At 43.8% G+C, this 17288-nt stretch overlaps 1 protein-coding gene and 1 long non-coding RNA gene across 3 annotated transcripts; both read left to right on the top strand.

Annotated features, from left to right (window-relative positions):
* Positions 1-1015: 1015 nt before the first annotated feature.
* Positions 1016-15566, top strand: STYX (serine/threonine/tyrosine interacting protein). 2 transcript variants are annotated; one of them, XM_041458479.1, is made up of 11 exons: positions 1016-1269; positions 9827-9859; positions 10677-10730; positions 11819-11916; positions 12272-12332; positions 13051-13087; positions 13584-13623; positions 13704-13754; positions 14218-14290; positions 14770-14863; positions 15037-15566. In XM_041458479.1, exons 1-11 carry the CDS (start codon positions 1213-1215, stop codon positions 15108-15110), a joined length of 672 nt encoding a protein of 223 aa, XP_041314413.1. In that variant the 5' UTR covers positions 1016-1212; the 3' UTR covers positions 15111-15566. The 2 variants fall into 2 exon arrangements, with proteins under 2 accessions (XP_041314413.1, XP_041314412.1); XM_041458478.1 differs by lacking the exons at positions 14770-14863; positions 15037-15566 and having other exon boundaries at positions 14218-14742.
* On the top strand, positions 1277-8190 carry LOC121348685. Its single transcript, XR_005954392.1, has 2 exons — positions 1277-2056; positions 2803-8190. It is a non-coding gene; the product is annotated as an uncharacterized LOC121348685 (long non-coding RNA).
* Positions 15567-17288: the final 1722 nt, after the last annotated feature.

Below are 17288 nucleotides of genomic sequence, written 5' to 3'. Positions count from 1 at the left end.
GAATGAAAAACTGCAGCTTAAAGTGAAATCTCATAGAGTCATAAAAAGTGAAATCTCATAGAGTCATAAAATGGTTTGGGTTGGAAGGGAGCTTAAGAACCATCCATTCCACCCCCTGCCACGTGCAGGGACATCTTCCACCGTCCCAGGCTGCTCCAAGCCCTGTCCAGCCTGGCCTTGGGCACTGCCAGGGATCCAGGGGCAGCCACAGCTGCTCTGGGCACCCTGGGCCAGCTCCTCATCACCCTCCCAGCCAGGAATTCCCAGTTCCCAATCTCCCATCCATCCCTGCCCTCTGGCAGTGGGAGCCATTCCCTGTGTCCTGTCCCTCCATGCCTTGTCCCCAGTCCCTCTCCAGCTCTTTCATAGTTCTTAGAGCATGGAACCTCAAAAAGCAGAAAAACAGGTTCTTGCCCCAACACTGAGGTGTCTGAGGACATCACTGACACGAAGAGAAGCAGACTGGAGATCCCAGAGTCATTTAGGTAGGAGAAGACCTCTGGGATCATCCAGTCCCATCTGTGACCGATCCCCAGCGCAGAGCACCGAGGCCACTGAGGCGTTCCTCGGACACCTCCAGGGATGGGGGCTCCAAACCTCCCTGGGCCATCCAGAGATGAACCTCCTGGCGTCGCCAGCTAAAATGTGAGGCAGCAGCGTCGTTCCCATGGGCGATGGAGCCAAGATGGAAGCGGCCGTGTGAGGAGAAGGAGCCCTCGGCAATGTCAGGGGACGGCGACAAGGAGCGTTAATGGCCGCGCCATGGCGTGAGGCGCTCCGAGCCGGGCCCTGGCCAGCTAACAGGCGAAGCGCCCATTACTGAAACTTTGGGGTGAATTACCCCGAATTTAGGGCTTGCGAGCGGGTTCATTAAACGAACCGCGGCAGCAGCTGCCCGTGAGGGGAGGGCAGAGCGCTGAGGGCGGAGCGGGGCGGAGCGGGGCGGGGGCCGCGCTCCCTCAGTGCCCGCCGGGCCGCCATGATGGCGGGGAGGGAGCGGGGCTGGTTCGGAGGAGGAGGAGGAGGAGGAGGGAAGACGAGGCGGCAGCAGCAGCAGCAGCATGGCGGCCGGGCGCGAGCGGCTGAGCGCGCCGCCGCCGCCTCCTCCTCCGCCGCCTCCATCTCCTGCCGCTCCCGAGCCGGAGCCCGCGGCCCCGCTGCCCAAATAGCCGCCCTGCCCCGGGTCCTGCCCCGCCCGGACAGCGCCCGGCCATGGAGCTCGCCAAACCGGCCTTCCCCGCGCTGCCGCAGGCCAAAGAGGACTCTGAGGTGAGCGGGAGCTCCGGTCCCGGCCCCCCGCACATGCCCGGCCCGCGGCCCCGCCGGGGCTTCCCCTCACAGCCCTGCCCGCCCTGCGGTGCCTCCCGCGCCCCTTCCCGCGGGATTCCCGCTGGGATCCATCGCAGGCCGCGGGTCCGTGTCCCGCCCTGGGCTGGTGACACCCTCTGCGACCACCGACCGCGTCTCCCCTCCCGTGGTCGCTGCCGGGCTCTGCTCCCTCCATCGCCCTCCGGCTTCTCCGCTCTCCGGTGCCTCCGTTCTGGAAGCCTCTCACTATCCAGGCTGCTCCAAGCCCTGTCCAACATGGCCTTGAGCGCTTCCAGGAGTGGGGCAGCCACAGCTTCTCTGGGCGATCTCGTCACCCTCACATTCAGGGAAGTGAGCCCCTCCGCTTCGTCTCCTTTGGCTTTTGCCCACCCGTAGCTGCCCCCACTCTTTTTTATGCCCCCTTTCTGCGCTCAGTGTGTCACAGCCTGTCTGTTCGCCGCCCTTTCGCTCTCCCCGTGTGTCCCCCTGCCTTTGCAGGGCCCCCGGCCGTGTCCCCGTGAGCAGCCCCACAGGGAGTCCCTGCGGGTCCCCTCCGGCCTCTCGCTGCCGTCCTTCTCCCCGCTCCTCCCGGCGCTGCCTGACTCCATCGGGGCGGTGTTTTCACGGAGTTCCAGAGCCAGGACTTCTCTGCGGACAGGTGGCAATGTGCGGTGTCACAGGAGCCGCGGCAGCGCGGTGTCTGATTTCTGAACTTGGCTGAACTCCCCGGCGCTGACCCTGGACGCTGGTGATTTGTTTTTGTGTGTCACAAACATCCCCGAGTGTCCCCTCCCGCGTCCCCTTTGGTGGCCTCAGATATTTAATGCGAAATGTCACAGCCTGCTGAGGGAAGCTGAGAGTGTCTGAGCTCTTCAGACGTCTGTAGATTGTCGTGTGGCTCTAAACATCAGCATTTATTTCTGTTTGAACAGCATTGCTCAATGCTGTTATGGTGGTAAATTACCTGAAATATGGGAGTGACTCTTTTTGTTCAGTTTTTGTTGTCAGGACTTAATACTCCGCATCTCTTCAGAGCTCTGGAGGTGTTACAAGTCATTTAGTTGTTCTCACAAAGTTGTAATCACTTTGTATCTCAACACAAATCATCTGCCACACTGTGAGGTTTATAATTTGTTTGCTTTTAAATATCTTTTCTTTCTGGAGAAACCAATCGTGTCATCCACGGTTTTGTTAACTAAATTAGCCTGGGTGGCTTTTCATCTAAAATGGCTAAAGAGGAGTGTGGGGTTAAAATAAAAATGAAACAGAGCTCAGTGCCAGTCTAGCAACTCTTAACTGAAGAAAACTGAGATTGTAATACAGTGTCTTTCAGAATAGCTTTTACTTTTGTCTTTTTTCATGGGCTGTCTGCAAATAATATAATTATAGTGTGTTAGAACTTCACGTAGTGGGGATTTTCAAGAACTGATTGTAAAAACTGTAAGAATTTCTTTTCAATATGCTGCATTTGTGTCTGACTTGATCTAAATGCAGGATCATGCCCACAAATTCTGAGCTCTGATAGAAGATAATAAATAGTTGGAGTATGTGGAGGAAACAGGAAAGTGAAAGCCAGTGGTGAGTGTCAAAGTTCTTGTGGAGGTAACTTGTTAAAAGCAAAGTGTAGGAGACTTAAACCCAGTCCTTAAGGCAGTGCCTTGAAAAAGCAAACTGAGGAAACTAAAATCATCCTGCCCACAAAATGTAGATTTTCCTGGAAAGCAGAAGATGCTCTTGAGCATTGCAGCGAGGAGGCTCTTTAATGAGCAGTAATCCCTAATATTTTGGGAGGTTGCTGATGGATGGTTTAATGCTGGCTTGGCAGGTTTGCTTTCAAGATACTGGGAAGGGGAGGGGGGAGAACTTGGGGAATCCCTGGCTGACTTCCTGCTGCTCAGAAATGCAGCTTTGTCACTTTAACTCAATCCAAGTGCCACCCCCAGCCCCCTTCTCAGAGCTGGCACTTGTAACCATGTCACAGCTTTAATAATCGTAATAATAATTACAAATAAAGCCAAATCAGGTTGGCTGCACAGCATCCCATCCCTTCCTGGCACAAGGAGAAGTGTTGAGGGGAGAGAGCAGCCTGGATTGACTGGGGCAGGCTGCAGGGATGGGCTCTGATAAATAGGTCACTTTTCCAGCCTGGATGTTGTTTGCCCTGTCCCTAATCCATAGTGTGGTGTTTGGGATTGCTGGATTTCTAAACCTCTTGGCTGTTGATACTTCTGGGAGCTTGGGAAATGCCAGAAAACCTGGAATTCATCATTCTGGCAAAGCTTTTCTGAGAATGCCTGTGAACTGTGTGTTCTTTTACAGTCTGGTGATGGGGAATATCTCAGTTTTATGAGTAATAGTGATTATATGTGATGTGGAACCATTTCTAAGCTTAGATTTTTATTCTTATTTTTCTAAAATCAGCACGTTTTCCAAGGTCAGGTCTCAAACTTTCTTAAATTTTAGGAGTTCTGTGTTACATGTTTATACTGGGAGGAAAAAATATGGCTAAAAACCCATTAAAAAGGGTCAGGTTAATAACAATTAGTACATGTTGGCTTGTTAGTACTTCTGGAAAGAAGGTCAGTAAGGACTGCAATAATTGAAGGAGTTTAATAGAAATTATTTTCCCATTAAATTTTAAACGAAACAAAAGGTCTAGGTTATGTTATATATATATCATGAGAACACAGCAACAATTACCAGTTTATTTCTTTGTTAAAACATATTTGCCTGCAATCAGGCTGAGCCAACCAAGTATTCATGATGTACTTAGATTTTTTTATTTTTTTTTTTAGGACTCTCCATGGGTTTTGTAATTAAATTAGCAGCCTATTGACTAAGCAGACATATTTGCCTTTTTATTATGCATAAAAGCTGAGTTCTTTTTAGCACATGGAGTTTTTCTAAAAAAGAAATTTACATTTTTGACAGCTATATTTAGTCTGAAATGCTAATGTATTTCTGACTGCTTTTTTTAGCTATGAAGTGATGCGGCCCATCTAAAGGTGGAACAAATCTATTAAACTTTTTTAACTCTCACTTTTGATAGGCAACACAAATAAACCCCTTAAAACACAGCTTTTCCCCTCCTCTGCAGACTCTTTAAAATAAGTAGGAAGCCTCTATCATTAGAATTATTTTACCTGCCCACATAATAGAGCCCAAAAAATGGAGAACAAATGCTGTGTTGTGCTGGGAGATGTAAATCAGGTGACAGATTTTGATCACAGCTCGGTGGGATACTATCAGACTGCTTTGCATAAATCAGTGCTCTGTGGCAGCTGGAGCTGAGCAGTCTCTCAGTCCTGATTAATTTGTGCCTCCCATCCAGGGGAGGCCTGGTGGGATCCACACAGGCACAGTGGAGCACTTTGTAGAATCGGGGAGTTAAGGCATGTTTGGGTTGTTTTAGCTAAATGAGGATTGTCTCAGTGTAGCCCAAGTCATGAATTAAAAAAAGGAGGGCTGTGAAAAAGGCCATTGCTGCAGCATTATGAACAATTCTGATAATCTGTGTGAGTGTGGCACTCCAGGCACTTGGCTTTGTGCTTCCTGTCAGCTGAAGGATTCTGCCTCCACTGCTTTATTTCCAGTTTTGTTGGAAAAAAATTGTATGAGGGAAGTTTTTAGCAGTGCTGCTGATCCTGTGTGCTGGTGGTATTCAATGAGGTGCCTTCAGGATCAGTGTTAGGGAATGGGACAAAAAGGAATTTTTTGTTTCTACTTTTCCTTTAGTTTCACCTTTTATCCTTTCCTGTGGCTTGTGTTTCTCTCTGGTAAAATAACATTTCTTTCCCTGTTGTCCTTCATTCCTTCCTTCCTTCCTCCATGTGCTCTGTCATTCCCACCTTTTGTTCCTCTTCTCCACCTTCCTGCTTTTGTATTCCTTTGTATTTTCAGTAGCAAAAATGTCTCTGGTGGTGCCTTCCCATTGCCTGAGTGCTCTTGACAGACCCACAGAATTCCCAGTCAATCTGCTTCCATCCCTCCTGAGCGTGGTGGCCTTGGGATGGAGCAGCTGTGCAAGGGCAGCAGTGTCACCTCACCCTTTCTGCTGCCCCTCTCTCCAGCCCTCAGCCACTTTTGGGATAGCAGCATTGTCCAAAAATTCCTCGAGCTCTGCTCATGGCAGTGCTGTGCTCACACCTTCAGGAAATTAAAGGATTTGGTTTAATTTTGTGTATTTTGTAGACTTGCACCAGGATTTCTACCTAGGGGAAAAAAGATATATATATATAATTGAGACTGCACTGGTCAGATAGTTGCACTAAATAATTATTGTAGGTCCCTTCCAATTGAAATAATTCTATTTGTATAATAACCCCCATGTTTTCAATAGAACTGTCCAAGAACACGAAGCATGACTGAAACTGAAGACACAACCTTTCACTTCTTTCATGTTTGTAGCTAATTTTGAGGCTCTTAAGTACCACGTTTCACGGTGATAGATGTGACAGGTTTCAGTGATACTCAAATATTTTCCTTGAATATTCTTCCAGTACCTCATTTAGTTTGTCTCCTTTCTTATTAAAAAATGGGAAGTGATTGTGTTCTGCTACTGCTTTATAATTTCGAGATTTCTTCTGCAGTTGTTCCATTTTACAAATACTGATTTAGATTTTTGTGCAAGTCTTTGGAGGCGAGGGATGTTATCATCACTTCGTTGGGCCATGTAAAATAACGTGTAAAAAGCTTTCAAACCCAAGGTGTGATCTCATTTGTGAATGACACTTAAAGCTGCCTGGGAACGAAAGCCTTTGTGTGGAGGTCATTGCTGTGGGATCAGGACCCAGCCCCAATCCACGCTGCAGCCTGGGCAGGGGGATGCTGCTGCAGTCCTGCCCTCTCTGACACGGTCAGGCTGTAATTTGAATTTCCTGTGCAGGGTTAAAGGCATGCCAGGAGCTCACTGGGCCAGTGAGCAGGATCTGCAGCAGGTCAGAGCGCCTGGCTGCGCTGCTGTAACAGTTTCTGCTGCTCCAGGGTCACAGCTTGGGGGAGAACCTTGTAGCAGGTTTGGAGGAGAGGCTTGGAGTGTTACAGGGAAACGGCTTCAGGCAAGAGGATTCTCGCAGCCCTGGGTTTTTGAGGTGCACAATCCATCACGCAGGAGTCCTGCTGGGATGGATTGTGATGGGGAGAGAAATCTGTGTGGAGAGGGAAGTGATGCTATAAATCAGCAACAAAAAAAATTGTCTGGGAGTTGGGGAAGGCTTGGACACCTGGAGTGGTCAGGGAGGTTTTCCAAAGGATTTGAGTGATGGTCTGGGAAGCAGGAGGAGTCATTGCAGGGGGTGGGTGATGCTGAGCAGGTGAAAAGCAGCAGTGAAAATCGAGAAGAGACTTGCTGAGCTCATCTCCTCTAACTACTGATTGGATTTCTTTTCCTGGTGGTTTTTGCAGCATTTCTGAGAGCTTCTCCCTTCACCTGGGCCAGCCTGTGGTTTGCAGGCTCTACTAATTACAAGGCAGCAGGAGCTGAACCATCCTAACTGGGCTTGCTTTTCAGCCAGAGCTGAGCTTTGACAAAGACCGGGGCTGTACCTTTTATGTGTGGAAATCAGATGGGTCTGCAGCCTTCAGCTGTCAGTGAGGGACCAGTTAAGCTCTGTCACGTGCATCCATTTCATGCATTCCTTCTGGAGAGGCAGATGCAGGTTGGCTGTTGTGTTTAAAAACCACCCTCTTTGCTTTGGTACCGAGTCTCAATATCAGGGCTGGTAAACTCATTTAAAAATAATAATGTAAATGTTTTAGGTTATGTCCTAGACAAGGGCACTGTTAGAAAAAAAAAAACTCCGTGTCATTTTTTGCCATTAAACTGTTCTAAAAAGGAACAGGTTGTGACAAAATACGGACAAAATAACCTAAATTGTTGGCAGAGCTAACATGTATTGGATACCAAAAGGCTCTTTGTAGTGTGGACAAGTCTTACCTATTAATTCATAGCTTCCATTTATTTCAGCTGGAGATTGGATGGGGAAGGGAGGGCTTTGGAATGTGCTTTATTCCCCCTTCTCGTGCATGTTTGAGGAGTTCTGTCAGAGGGCTTATTTTTAAAACTTTGAAATTCTAGGGATTATTTTTTTTCCACTCCATCTCTTTGGTGTCTTGCAAGTATTGATGAGTGAGGCTTCCAGTGAGTTGTCACTTGCTCTGGAGAACCTCCCAAATCCCTGGCAGCAAGGAATGCTGTTCTTCCCTCCACCTCTGGCATCGCCCTTTGTTTTCTTAGCAAAATTCTTGCATTTTTCTGATCAAAAGAGAAGCTTTCAGTTGTTTTTTGTCTGCTTGGTGCTGCAGACAGTGTGGAAAACCTGGCTGATGAAGGAATTCCTTAAAATGGAACCTGTGCTTGGCTTCAGTCTCCATTAATAGATTGGGTTTTTTACATAACTTTGCATAACATTTGAATAATCTGGCATTGTTGGTTTTGAAAGCCTTGAAGGGCTGTCAGCAGTCACCAAAATCATTCTTTCAGTAGTTTGTGTACTTGTCTCATATTAAATGTTTTCCTTAAGCACTCTCCTTCAGAGAGTTATTTTACAGACTAAATCCCATTGAAAGCTGTATCTTTTTTTGCCTCTTGGAGGGCACTAAAGACCAATGTCTGGGGCCTGTAGTGATTTTTTTTTTCTTGTTCAGAACATCTGTGCTGTCTCTTGGGATTTGGTTCCCTTTGGACTTGCATTGCTCAATTCTCATCTATTTATTTTGCACAGTTTACAGCTGTTGGGGCTAAAAGTTTCCTGATGCATTTGAAAGGAATATTTGCAATGTGTTGTTAAGCCAAAATAGTGATGAATTTGTGTTTTCATTGTGCTCCCTGTTAAGATTTCTAAATTCTACAAACAGAGTAATAAACCTACTAAAGTGCTTGTATATTCCTGGAGTGCAGCTTCAGCTTTTCAGTTTAGACTTGGACAAACCTGGGGTTTTCTGGCCTTTTGAATGATGCTTTTGTGTACAGAGCAAGCCAGCAGGGTTGTGCTGAACCCTCTCAGGTCCCCCTTCAAAGGGTACAGTTCTGTAAATATCATCCTTTTGTCACAACACTTCTCCTTTCTACTTCCAGGAGTTTATTATTCCAGCTGGAACATGCAGAAGTAATTTAGCTACTTGTGTGTCTTCAGCAAAGCCCATTTCAGTGCATTTTATTTCCCTGTTTGTGCTGCCACTTTAGGTGCTATCCAAAGGATTTTGTGGGGTGGCTTAATGTTTGTTTGCTTGCTTTTCCAGAATAACTTTACTGACACTAAAATCCTTCTTAATTCCACGACCAAGAGCTGGAAAATCCTCCCTGTGCACTGTGGGGGTGTCTGAGGGAAGCACAGGATTTTTATTGTGTTGGTAAAAAGAGGTTTAATGTGAATTTATTGCTACTGGGACAAGTGTAGGTGCTCAGGTGAACAGTGCTGCAATCTAAGGGATCCTCCCTGCTGTAATCCAGACGTCACTTCCCAGCTGGAATATTTGATGTTTAACTTCCCCATACTTCTGAGGACATCAGACCACAGGGGAAGTTTTTTTCTTAGCTGCTGGTGTGTGTGTGTCTGAATCAAACAACAGAGTTATGTAAATAAATGTATGCAGCCTATTGGTTATATTTGACTATTCCCTTTTATTTTTTTTTTTACCTCCAGATGGTAACTGGGATCTCAGCTCCAACTCCTTCATGTGTGAGGGTCAAGGAATGAGTAAGAGCCTGTTAATAGAGGCCAGTGGGAGTTGTAGGGAAGGGAAGACAGGAATAGTCTCTGCCTGAGCAGTTTCTGCTCAGCTTTGGCAGAGCTGCAGAGTGGAGCAGAGGGTGGAAATGTTGATCCTGGTGTTTGCTCTGGTCAGCTGGGAATGGGAGCTGAGCCCTCCCAGTCCTGGGGGTCTGGGGAAGGGAGGAAATGAGCAGCAGGATCACGGCAGGAGTGGTTTATTTACTGTGTGAGGAGTAAATAAAACTCCTCACAGTTTACTGTGGGGTGGAGACTCACTAAGGGCTTGCTGTGGTCATGGAGAGCACAAATTTCTGGAATTGCTGGAGCTGAATCCTGAATATTCAGAGTGGATTAGGTGAGGCAGTGTGGATTTTAAGGGAGTCACCTGCTCTGCTTGTTATCTTGTGTTATTTCAGTGGCTGCAGGAATGCATCAGCCAAAGGAATTCCTTCGCTTCTCTGACCAGTACAGAATGTTCTAAAGCTTTTTTCCTTTCTCTTTTTTCCCCTCCTCACTTCAGAGGGAAGTTTCTCAGCAGAAAGCTGAGGTGTGGATAAGCTGATAAGGATCATTTCCAGCCTTAAGGGTTTTTTTGTAGAATACTTGAGGTTTCTTCACATTGACTTTCCAAATAGTGTTCCTTGCACTTGGGTGGTGCTGGCATCCGTGTGGAAAGGTAACAGGGAGCTTGTACAGAACTTGTAATTATTTTCTATAAAAAATGCATGTCCATGTCTCTGCCTGAATGTTTTTCTCTGTTGTATATATAATTTTTTTTAATTTTTTTTTTTTTTTTTTTTTTTAAGGATTGGACCTATCCCATGAGGAGAGAGATGCAGGTAGGACACTTTTATTTTCTGTTTTGAGGCAAAACCCGTGGAGCATTTAATGAGGAGAAAAAAGAGCTGGTGTCAAAATCAGTCCTTACCTGTAAAGTGTCAGGCAGCACCATGGAAGACAGAATTAATTAGTTAATTAAGGTGAGGATTTGCCAGCTTGGAATGCAGGTGTGTTTGCATCTCTGTTGTGCAGGTACTAAACCAGAAATCCCCCAAATATTACATTTTTGTCTTTCTGAATGTCTTTAGATTATTACAAAAAATGTATCAGAGGTTTGCCTTCTGCCTTAGGCTTGGAAGTGTTCTCCAGTGGGATGGACAATTAAAATTTTTCTACTATGGTGTCAGTCCAACTTTTGCACGAGATCTACACACCTGCATATCTTCATTGCTGGGGAGATAAATGGTTAAAAACTGATATTTTCCCACTGCTAGGCCAAAGCTTGAGAAATTTCCATGCGTTTATCTTTTTTTTTCATGAGGGCAATTTGGAATTAATTACGAGACAGGATAATAAACCAAGTTAAGATTTCCCTTCTCTTGATCTGGGGCTGGGTGAGATGCAGGAATCAAGCTGGAACTTAGTCCAAATCAAGGACTTTGTTCCTGGTCCAGAACAAGATATCCAGCACCAAGATCATGTTTCTTTTATCCTGCCAAACCAATTTTTTTTTTGCTTGACCTGCTATAAATGACATTGATTACACATTTCAGGAATATGTAAATTATTTGTGTCCATGTTCTGAGGTGAGTGAGATGTGTTATTTCAAATCATTTGGAGTTGGTATTAAATGTCTGTTCTTCTCCTCCCTCCTAGGAAATCTTACCTGGGTTATTTTTAGGCCCATATTCTTCAGCTATGAAAAGCAAGGTATGATTTTCAGAATATTCTCTCACAGGGAAGCTTTGCTGTGGTGATTGGATTTGTTACTGTGGAGATCTGCTCTGTGTATCTATAGAGGTGTAAATTTGGTTGCAGTTCTGAACTGGAATGTGAAAAATGCCAAAGTGGAAGGAATATGTGGTGCATTTGTGGGATGGTTTGAGCTATTTGTATTAAAATTGAGTCTTAAATATAATATTTCTTAGAGAATTTAAGCTGTTTGAGACTTTACCAATTCCTATTTCCTTTGCTGAAGACCTGTCAGAACTGGGAACTCACACACAGACATTAAAACAAGGAAAATTAAATTACAATAAAGTCAAGCACTGCTCAGGCACAGCTTGGCTCTACAAATTTACCTCATGGTTTAAATGATTTTGTTTTCATGGTCTGGTTCCAGCAAGAATCCATTCCTGGCTGCAAATTCCTCCCTCATGCAGGGACTTGAAATTCCAGGCAAAGTGAAAGGTGGGGAGAGGCAAACAACTTCATTGAATGCCTTCCTGTTTTGTCATTTTATCTTTTGGAAAAACAACATTTTTACACTCTGAATTCTAGCAAACCAGCTCAGATTTTCCTTGATATTGCCCTATTTTGTATCTAAGTACAGCTTTTCTTTTTATTACTATTTCTATTTATATAAATAGTATAATATGTATAATATAGTAATGTATAATATTGTATATAGTAATATATATAAATAGTATAATAATATGTATGATATAGTAATATATATTATATACAGAATATATATAAATAGTATAATAATATGTATGATATAGTAATATGTATTATATACAGAATATATATAAATAGTATAATAATAGGTATGATATAGTAATATATATTATATATAGAATATATATAAATAGTATAATAATATGTATGATATAGTAATATATATTATATACAGAATATATATAAATAGTATAATAATATGTATGATATAGTAATATATATTACTAGTCTATTTATTGCAGCTTATCTTTATATTATTAATAATATTATTTCTTTATCTATTACTGTCTAATAGATGAATCTGTAATTTTAAAGAGTTATTTTTTCTTTCTCCACAGCTACCTATACTCCAGAAACATGGAATAACCCATGTAATATGCATACGGCAGAACATTGAAGCAAATTTTATTAAACCAAACTTCCAGCAGTTATTTAGGTGAGAAATGACCAAGATTCCTCTGTGTGTGTTCTTTCTAAATATTTTCACTTTGTCAGAATTATTTGGAAAATGTGCTGAGGTGCAGAAAGACTTGAAATCCAAGCCATGAATTTTATTCATCCTGAACAAGTCTGCAGATTAGAATTATCCATAGTTTGCAGTAACTGTTTTCAGTGATTTCTGAGAGGGGAAATCTGTCAGGGGGTGTTGGAGATTCCCCACTCCTTTCCTCACAAGGTTCTGGATGGAATTTCTGGAGTTCAGAGCAGGGGGTTGTGCTGGGTTCCTCCTGCACTGGAGGGGTTGGAGCAGCTCTGTGGGGCTGTGAACTCACAGGAAATTTTCATTGCAGGTATTTAGTCTTGGATATTGCAGATAATCCAGTGGAGAATATAATCCGATTTTTCCCTATGGTGAGTAGATGGGTGGGGAAGGGAAATCCCCAGGAGCTTCTGAACTAACAAATGCCAGTTTCACATTTGGGATACTCAGCCTCAGGCCCCTGAAGTGCTGCCAGCTCCTGGCTTTGTTATTGACACTTTAATAAGTGTAATTAACTCATTTTTACAGGTGGAGTTGTAAGAGCTGCTTCTTATGATGGTATCAAAAGAAAAAGAAATAAAAAAGACAGGCCTCAAAACAGAGAGATTTGCTCATGGGGGAATTCTGGGGCCCTTGACCTGGGGGAAACTTTATTTGAGCCCAAGAATATTTACATTTCTTGTATGAAATTCAAAATAATAGCTAAGTTTTAGAGTGTCTTAAAACATGCTTGCTTGCAGAGGAATTAAAAAGTAACTTGTAAATTAAACAATGCCCATTATTGGAACATACACCCTAGTTTTGAGCTGTGGGTTTTTATTTTAGTCCAGTTTGCAACTGAACAAAAGGATTTTGTTCCTTCTTCCACCAAAAAACCCAAAAGTGCCTTCAATGGTTTTGCACTGACAATTTTAGGAATAGCTTAGAGTACAAAAGAAATACAAATGTCCAGTTGAAGTGGGGTTTAAGTCTGCATAAAGATGCATTATTGTCACTGATATAAAAATTATATCCAATTTAGGTGTTACTACTACTTGCACTTAAAATAATCTGTAAGTTTGAGTCTTGTATTTTTTTTTTTCTTTTCAGACTAAAGAATTTATTGATGGAAGTTTACAAAGTGGAGGTAAAATTATATTAACTTTCCTCTCATAAAACTTACTTGGGGTATGGATTAGAGGCTCTTAAACAAGAGCTTTTCTTAAATTTGTGGGGTTTATTGTGTTTGATTTGAACTCTGTTAGACACATTCAGAGCAAAGTGTTCTTTCCTTTTGCCTCTGACTGGAAAACCAGCCTCTGGGATTTGGGGTTTTTTCACTTGAAACTTGGCTGAGTTCTGTGCATGAGGTTTTCTTGTCCCCTCTCAAATGTAGGACCTGAAATCTGCATTGTGGCCATTCTGTCACTCAGAATCCTCCCAGGAGCAGCAATCCCAGCTCAGTATCCCAAAGGAAGAGTGCAGTTAGAAATTCGGGGTGAAGGAAGACAACACCTGGGTTTTTTTGGCTGTGCCTTGCTGCTGCCTGTTTTTCCATAACAAGGGAAAACCACATTTCAAAGCATTTTTTTCAGTTTACACAATTAATTTTGGGTTATTATTTTTTTTTTTTTTCTTCTCAGGAAAAGTTCTTGTCCATGGGAATGCAGGGATTTCTAGAAGGTAGGAAATTATCCACCCTAATACTAATATTTTTAAGCAATTGAAAGATATTTTACTAATTTTTATTTGTTTTTTCCCAGTGCTGCCTTAGTGATTGCATACATAATGGAAACATTTGGGGTGAAGTACAGGTAAGAAGAGCTATTCAGGTTTTAAATCAGGTGGTGTGAGTGAATCATGATTTTGGAGGGAACAGAAACTGTTGTGTTTTCACTCAGTCTCAGTGCCTTACCTAAGACTTCACCAGGAGCTGATTATTTCATTTTCCTTCACTGCAATTGTGTTTACACCCTTTTTTTAAAGAATCAGGCACCTGCTGCTCAGGGAATGAGGGCACCAGCCTCCATCCATGGATTAAACCTTGGGAGAGCCCCAGGGGCTGCTCTGAGCCTGTGCTGAACAGGAAAGTGAGCTGGGCAAACAGAGTTGTACAGCTGCTGCTTCCTGCTTTGGCCAAGCCATTTCAGCTGTAAAAACCAGTTCTGGGAAGGGTTTAGAGTTCTGTAGTGCTGAAAAACTGATAATCTGAAGGAAGACTCAAACCACAGAGACTTTTATATATTTTTCACTGAAGTGTTTTCTTCTCTTTTTAAGGGATGCATTTACTTATGTCCAAGAAAGAAGATTCTGTATTAATCCTAATGCTGGATTTGTCCATCAACTTCAGGTGACTTTTTTAAAATTCTTGATCATAACTGAAAAGCCATTTAATGAATCATCTTCCTGCCAAACAGATATTTACACAAATATGCCTCAAGGAAATGTCAGGAGCTGGAGGAAAGCTTGGGAGGAAGATGAGTGGGCACCTCAGCTCCTTAGAGTTAAGCTTTGGACAAAGCAAATCCAGGAATGGAGGAGAAATAAAAATCCTGGTTTGTGCAGTGATTAAGAGGCTCTGAAATGTTTTGGTTGGTGCTGAAGGAGCTGCAAAGGAAATGTGGGTTGTTCCTTAAATCCATTCTTTAGTCATCCTTGAACTTTTCCTCTGACTTCCTGATGGTTTTTGTCATTCATGTCAAAGCAACAAAGAATTCTCCTCCTCCCAAATCTGTGCCTGAATATGAGATGCTCCCTGAATTGGCCCTGCTCATCCTTAAAAAGCTTTATGCCAAAGTAATTCCAATCCACATTTTTGGACCTTTCCAGGAATATGAAGCCATCTATCTAGCAAAATTAACCATCCAGATGATGTCACCTCTGCAGCTGGAGAGATCCCTCTCAGTCCCACCTGGCAGCACAGGTGAGAAGCTTCTCCTGCTGGGTGGGGGCGTGAGGGGATTTTTCAAACCTTCAGCAGCAGAATCCCAAGCTCTTGGGAAGGGATTTTGGTGTGCAAGCTGAGTTTAAACTTCACTGTGAAGTGTTTAAATGTCCTGGTTTGCCATGGCTGAAGTTCCCTCTTGCCTCCTGCAGGAAGTTTGAAGAGGATGCACGAGGAGGATGAAGATCTTGGCACCATGCAGGTGGCAGCAGCACAGAATGGCTGATGGCTGAGGACAAGCACTGGTTGTAGTGAGAATTCCTGCCAAGAAAGGTGAAGAAAACTAGGGAAAAAGAAAACCACACAAAAACCAGAACGAGAGTTAATGCAAAACAATGAACACACATAGCTTCTTTTCAATTACATGTTGCTTTCAGATGTAAATCTGCCTCTGCAACACACTAAGCATCATTTTTAAGATGTTGGACTTCTTGAATGAATAGATGGCACTGATTGTTTTACTCCTTTTTTACACTTTACAGTTTTATTCTAAACCAAGATTTTTGGACTTGCAAAGAGGTATTATTGCAATAATGCACTTTTCATACTTGAAATTTCTTTATTTGTATGATATAAAGTTATTACTTTAAACAAAATGCAAGCGGGGGGGGATTTGTTTATAAAGTTATTTGTGTAATTTATAACAAGAGACTTTAGTAAAGAAAAAGTTTGCTAAAACTCACCTTGTTCTCAGTATGTATTATGGCAGAAATGTGCTTTACAACATAAACATAAGGTTAATTCAAGTTGGACTATCTAGAACATCCTCAAGCTGGTTTTCAAGGAGTGGCTGCTGTTACAAGGCAGTAGTGGCATCATTTCAGGTAAAAATTGGATTTGTCTTTGAAAACTGAGGCCCAGGGCACTGCCCATAATGGGATGAAGACTTAAAGGATTCACCTCAGCTCTGGTAAAACCTTAGACTGAGCTAAGAAAGCAATTCTTGGTGCTTTAAGGTTTTCAGATTGGTGATTGTGCAGCTGTAACTCTCTTGCCTCAGCAGCACGGAGGTTGTGCAAGCACAGTCCTGGTTCTGCATCTGCTTTATTTCCCAGTGTTTGTTGCCTAAAAGCCAGGGCTGGAATGATTTGGGAGCACTGTGGTGACTGAGTGAGGCTGTTAGAAAAACGTGTGTGCTTGGGAAGTCTGAGCTTGGTAAGCAGGGAAAAAAGTCTGAGCTTTGTTTTAACAGGGAAAAAATGGGCTCAGGGTTTGGGGATCAGAGCATCCAGCAGCACATTCCTGTTCCTGCTGATACCCTCTGCCACCTGCAGCAGTGATGGAGCAGAGTAATTCCTTCAGGGGAGAAAAAATCTGCAATAAATAGTGTGATGCTTTAGGTAGGAACTTTTCAGCTGGAAAAAAAGGAAGTGATTTATCTCCTGGAGAGCTGCACTGTGCCAGTGTCCAGTGCTGGTTTGCAGTTGGAGAGGGTTTGTTCCTGCTCTGAACTTGACCCTCCATAAAGGAATGCTCTGGGGCTGTTGGGAAATGCATTCCTGGCCTTTGGAGCAGCGGGGCTGTGCCTGGCCCTGCACAGCCCCCAGGCACTGCCAGCCACCAGCTGGGCTGGGAGGCATCAAATCCCTGGCAATTCCAGCTCCCTGGGGAAGGGGAGGGATGAAGCACAGATGGAAGGCACTGATTCATCTCCAGGCTGGTCCATGTCCGTGTCTGTTCTCTCTGGGGTCCTGGGAACACTCCCTTCCTGCTGACAAGCTCCATGACTAAGGATTTCTCATCAATCCAGTTTTTTTCCCTGGCATTACCCCCTCCTGGTGCCTTTTACAGTCATTCTGGTCTGTCTGCCTGTCAGATCCTAGGGGATTCTGAGATTTAATTTTCCTCAGATCTATTACTAAGCCATCTATTTAAAGCTTCCTGTGTCTGTCTGCTGGAGTTTCACTGCCAGGAGGTGTTTGTTTCAACATTTGGTTTTGGGGGTTGATCTAAAGGCAGGAATTGGAAGCAGGGTCTCTCACTGTGGACTGGAAGGAGAAGTGGAGGGTGAATTATTATCTTTATTTCCCAGGTTCAAACAGAAAACTGCAACACCCAAATCTCTGGGAATCCACAGCTCTGGACTGAGGTGCTGAAATTGCCTTTTCCAGCTTAGGGGAAGCAGAGTGAAGGAGCTGGAAATCTCTTCCTCAGGGTGGGAAAGAGCCAAAAACTTAAATCACAGCGAGGAGGTAACATTCAACCTCTGGAGAAGCTGGTAATGCTGTTAGGGCTGGTTCTCTCCAAAAAGTGTCCCAGGCAAGGCTGGACAAGGCTTGGAGCAAACTGGGATAGTGGAAGTGGCCCTGTCCATGGCAGGGGGTGGAATGAGATGGGCTTTGAGGTCCCTTCCAACCCAAACCAGTCTGGGATTCTCCAGTATTGATCAACTATATGTCCAAAT

This window comes from Pyrgilauda ruficollis, unplaced genomic scaffold (assembly GCF_017590135.1).
Source record: "Pyrgilauda ruficollis isolate IOZ18807 unplaced genomic scaffold, ASM1759013v1 scaffold129, whole genome shotgun sequence".
Lineage (NCBI taxonomy): Eukaryota > Metazoa > Chordata > Aves > Passeriformes > Passeridae > Pyrgilauda > Pyrgilauda ruficollis.
The sequence above is the reverse complement of the archived record's forward strand: the minus strand, read 5'-3'. Positions and strand labels throughout refer to the sequence as shown.

Bases quoted from the DNA above. Each gene is read 5' to 3' on its own strand.
- STYX (XM_041458478.1), top strand. From the start codon at position 1,213: ATGGAGCTCGCCAAACCGGCCTTCCCCGCGCTGCCGCAGGCCAAAGAG. The intron at 1,270-9,826 runs GTGAGCGGGAGC...TTTTTTTTTAAG, and splicing joins AGGCCAAAGAGGACTCTGAG to GATTGGACCTATCCCATGAG. The intron at 13,088-13,583 runs GTAAAATTATAT...TTTTCTTCTCAG, and splicing joins TGGAAGTTTACAAAGTGGAG to GAAAAGTTCTTGTCCATGGG.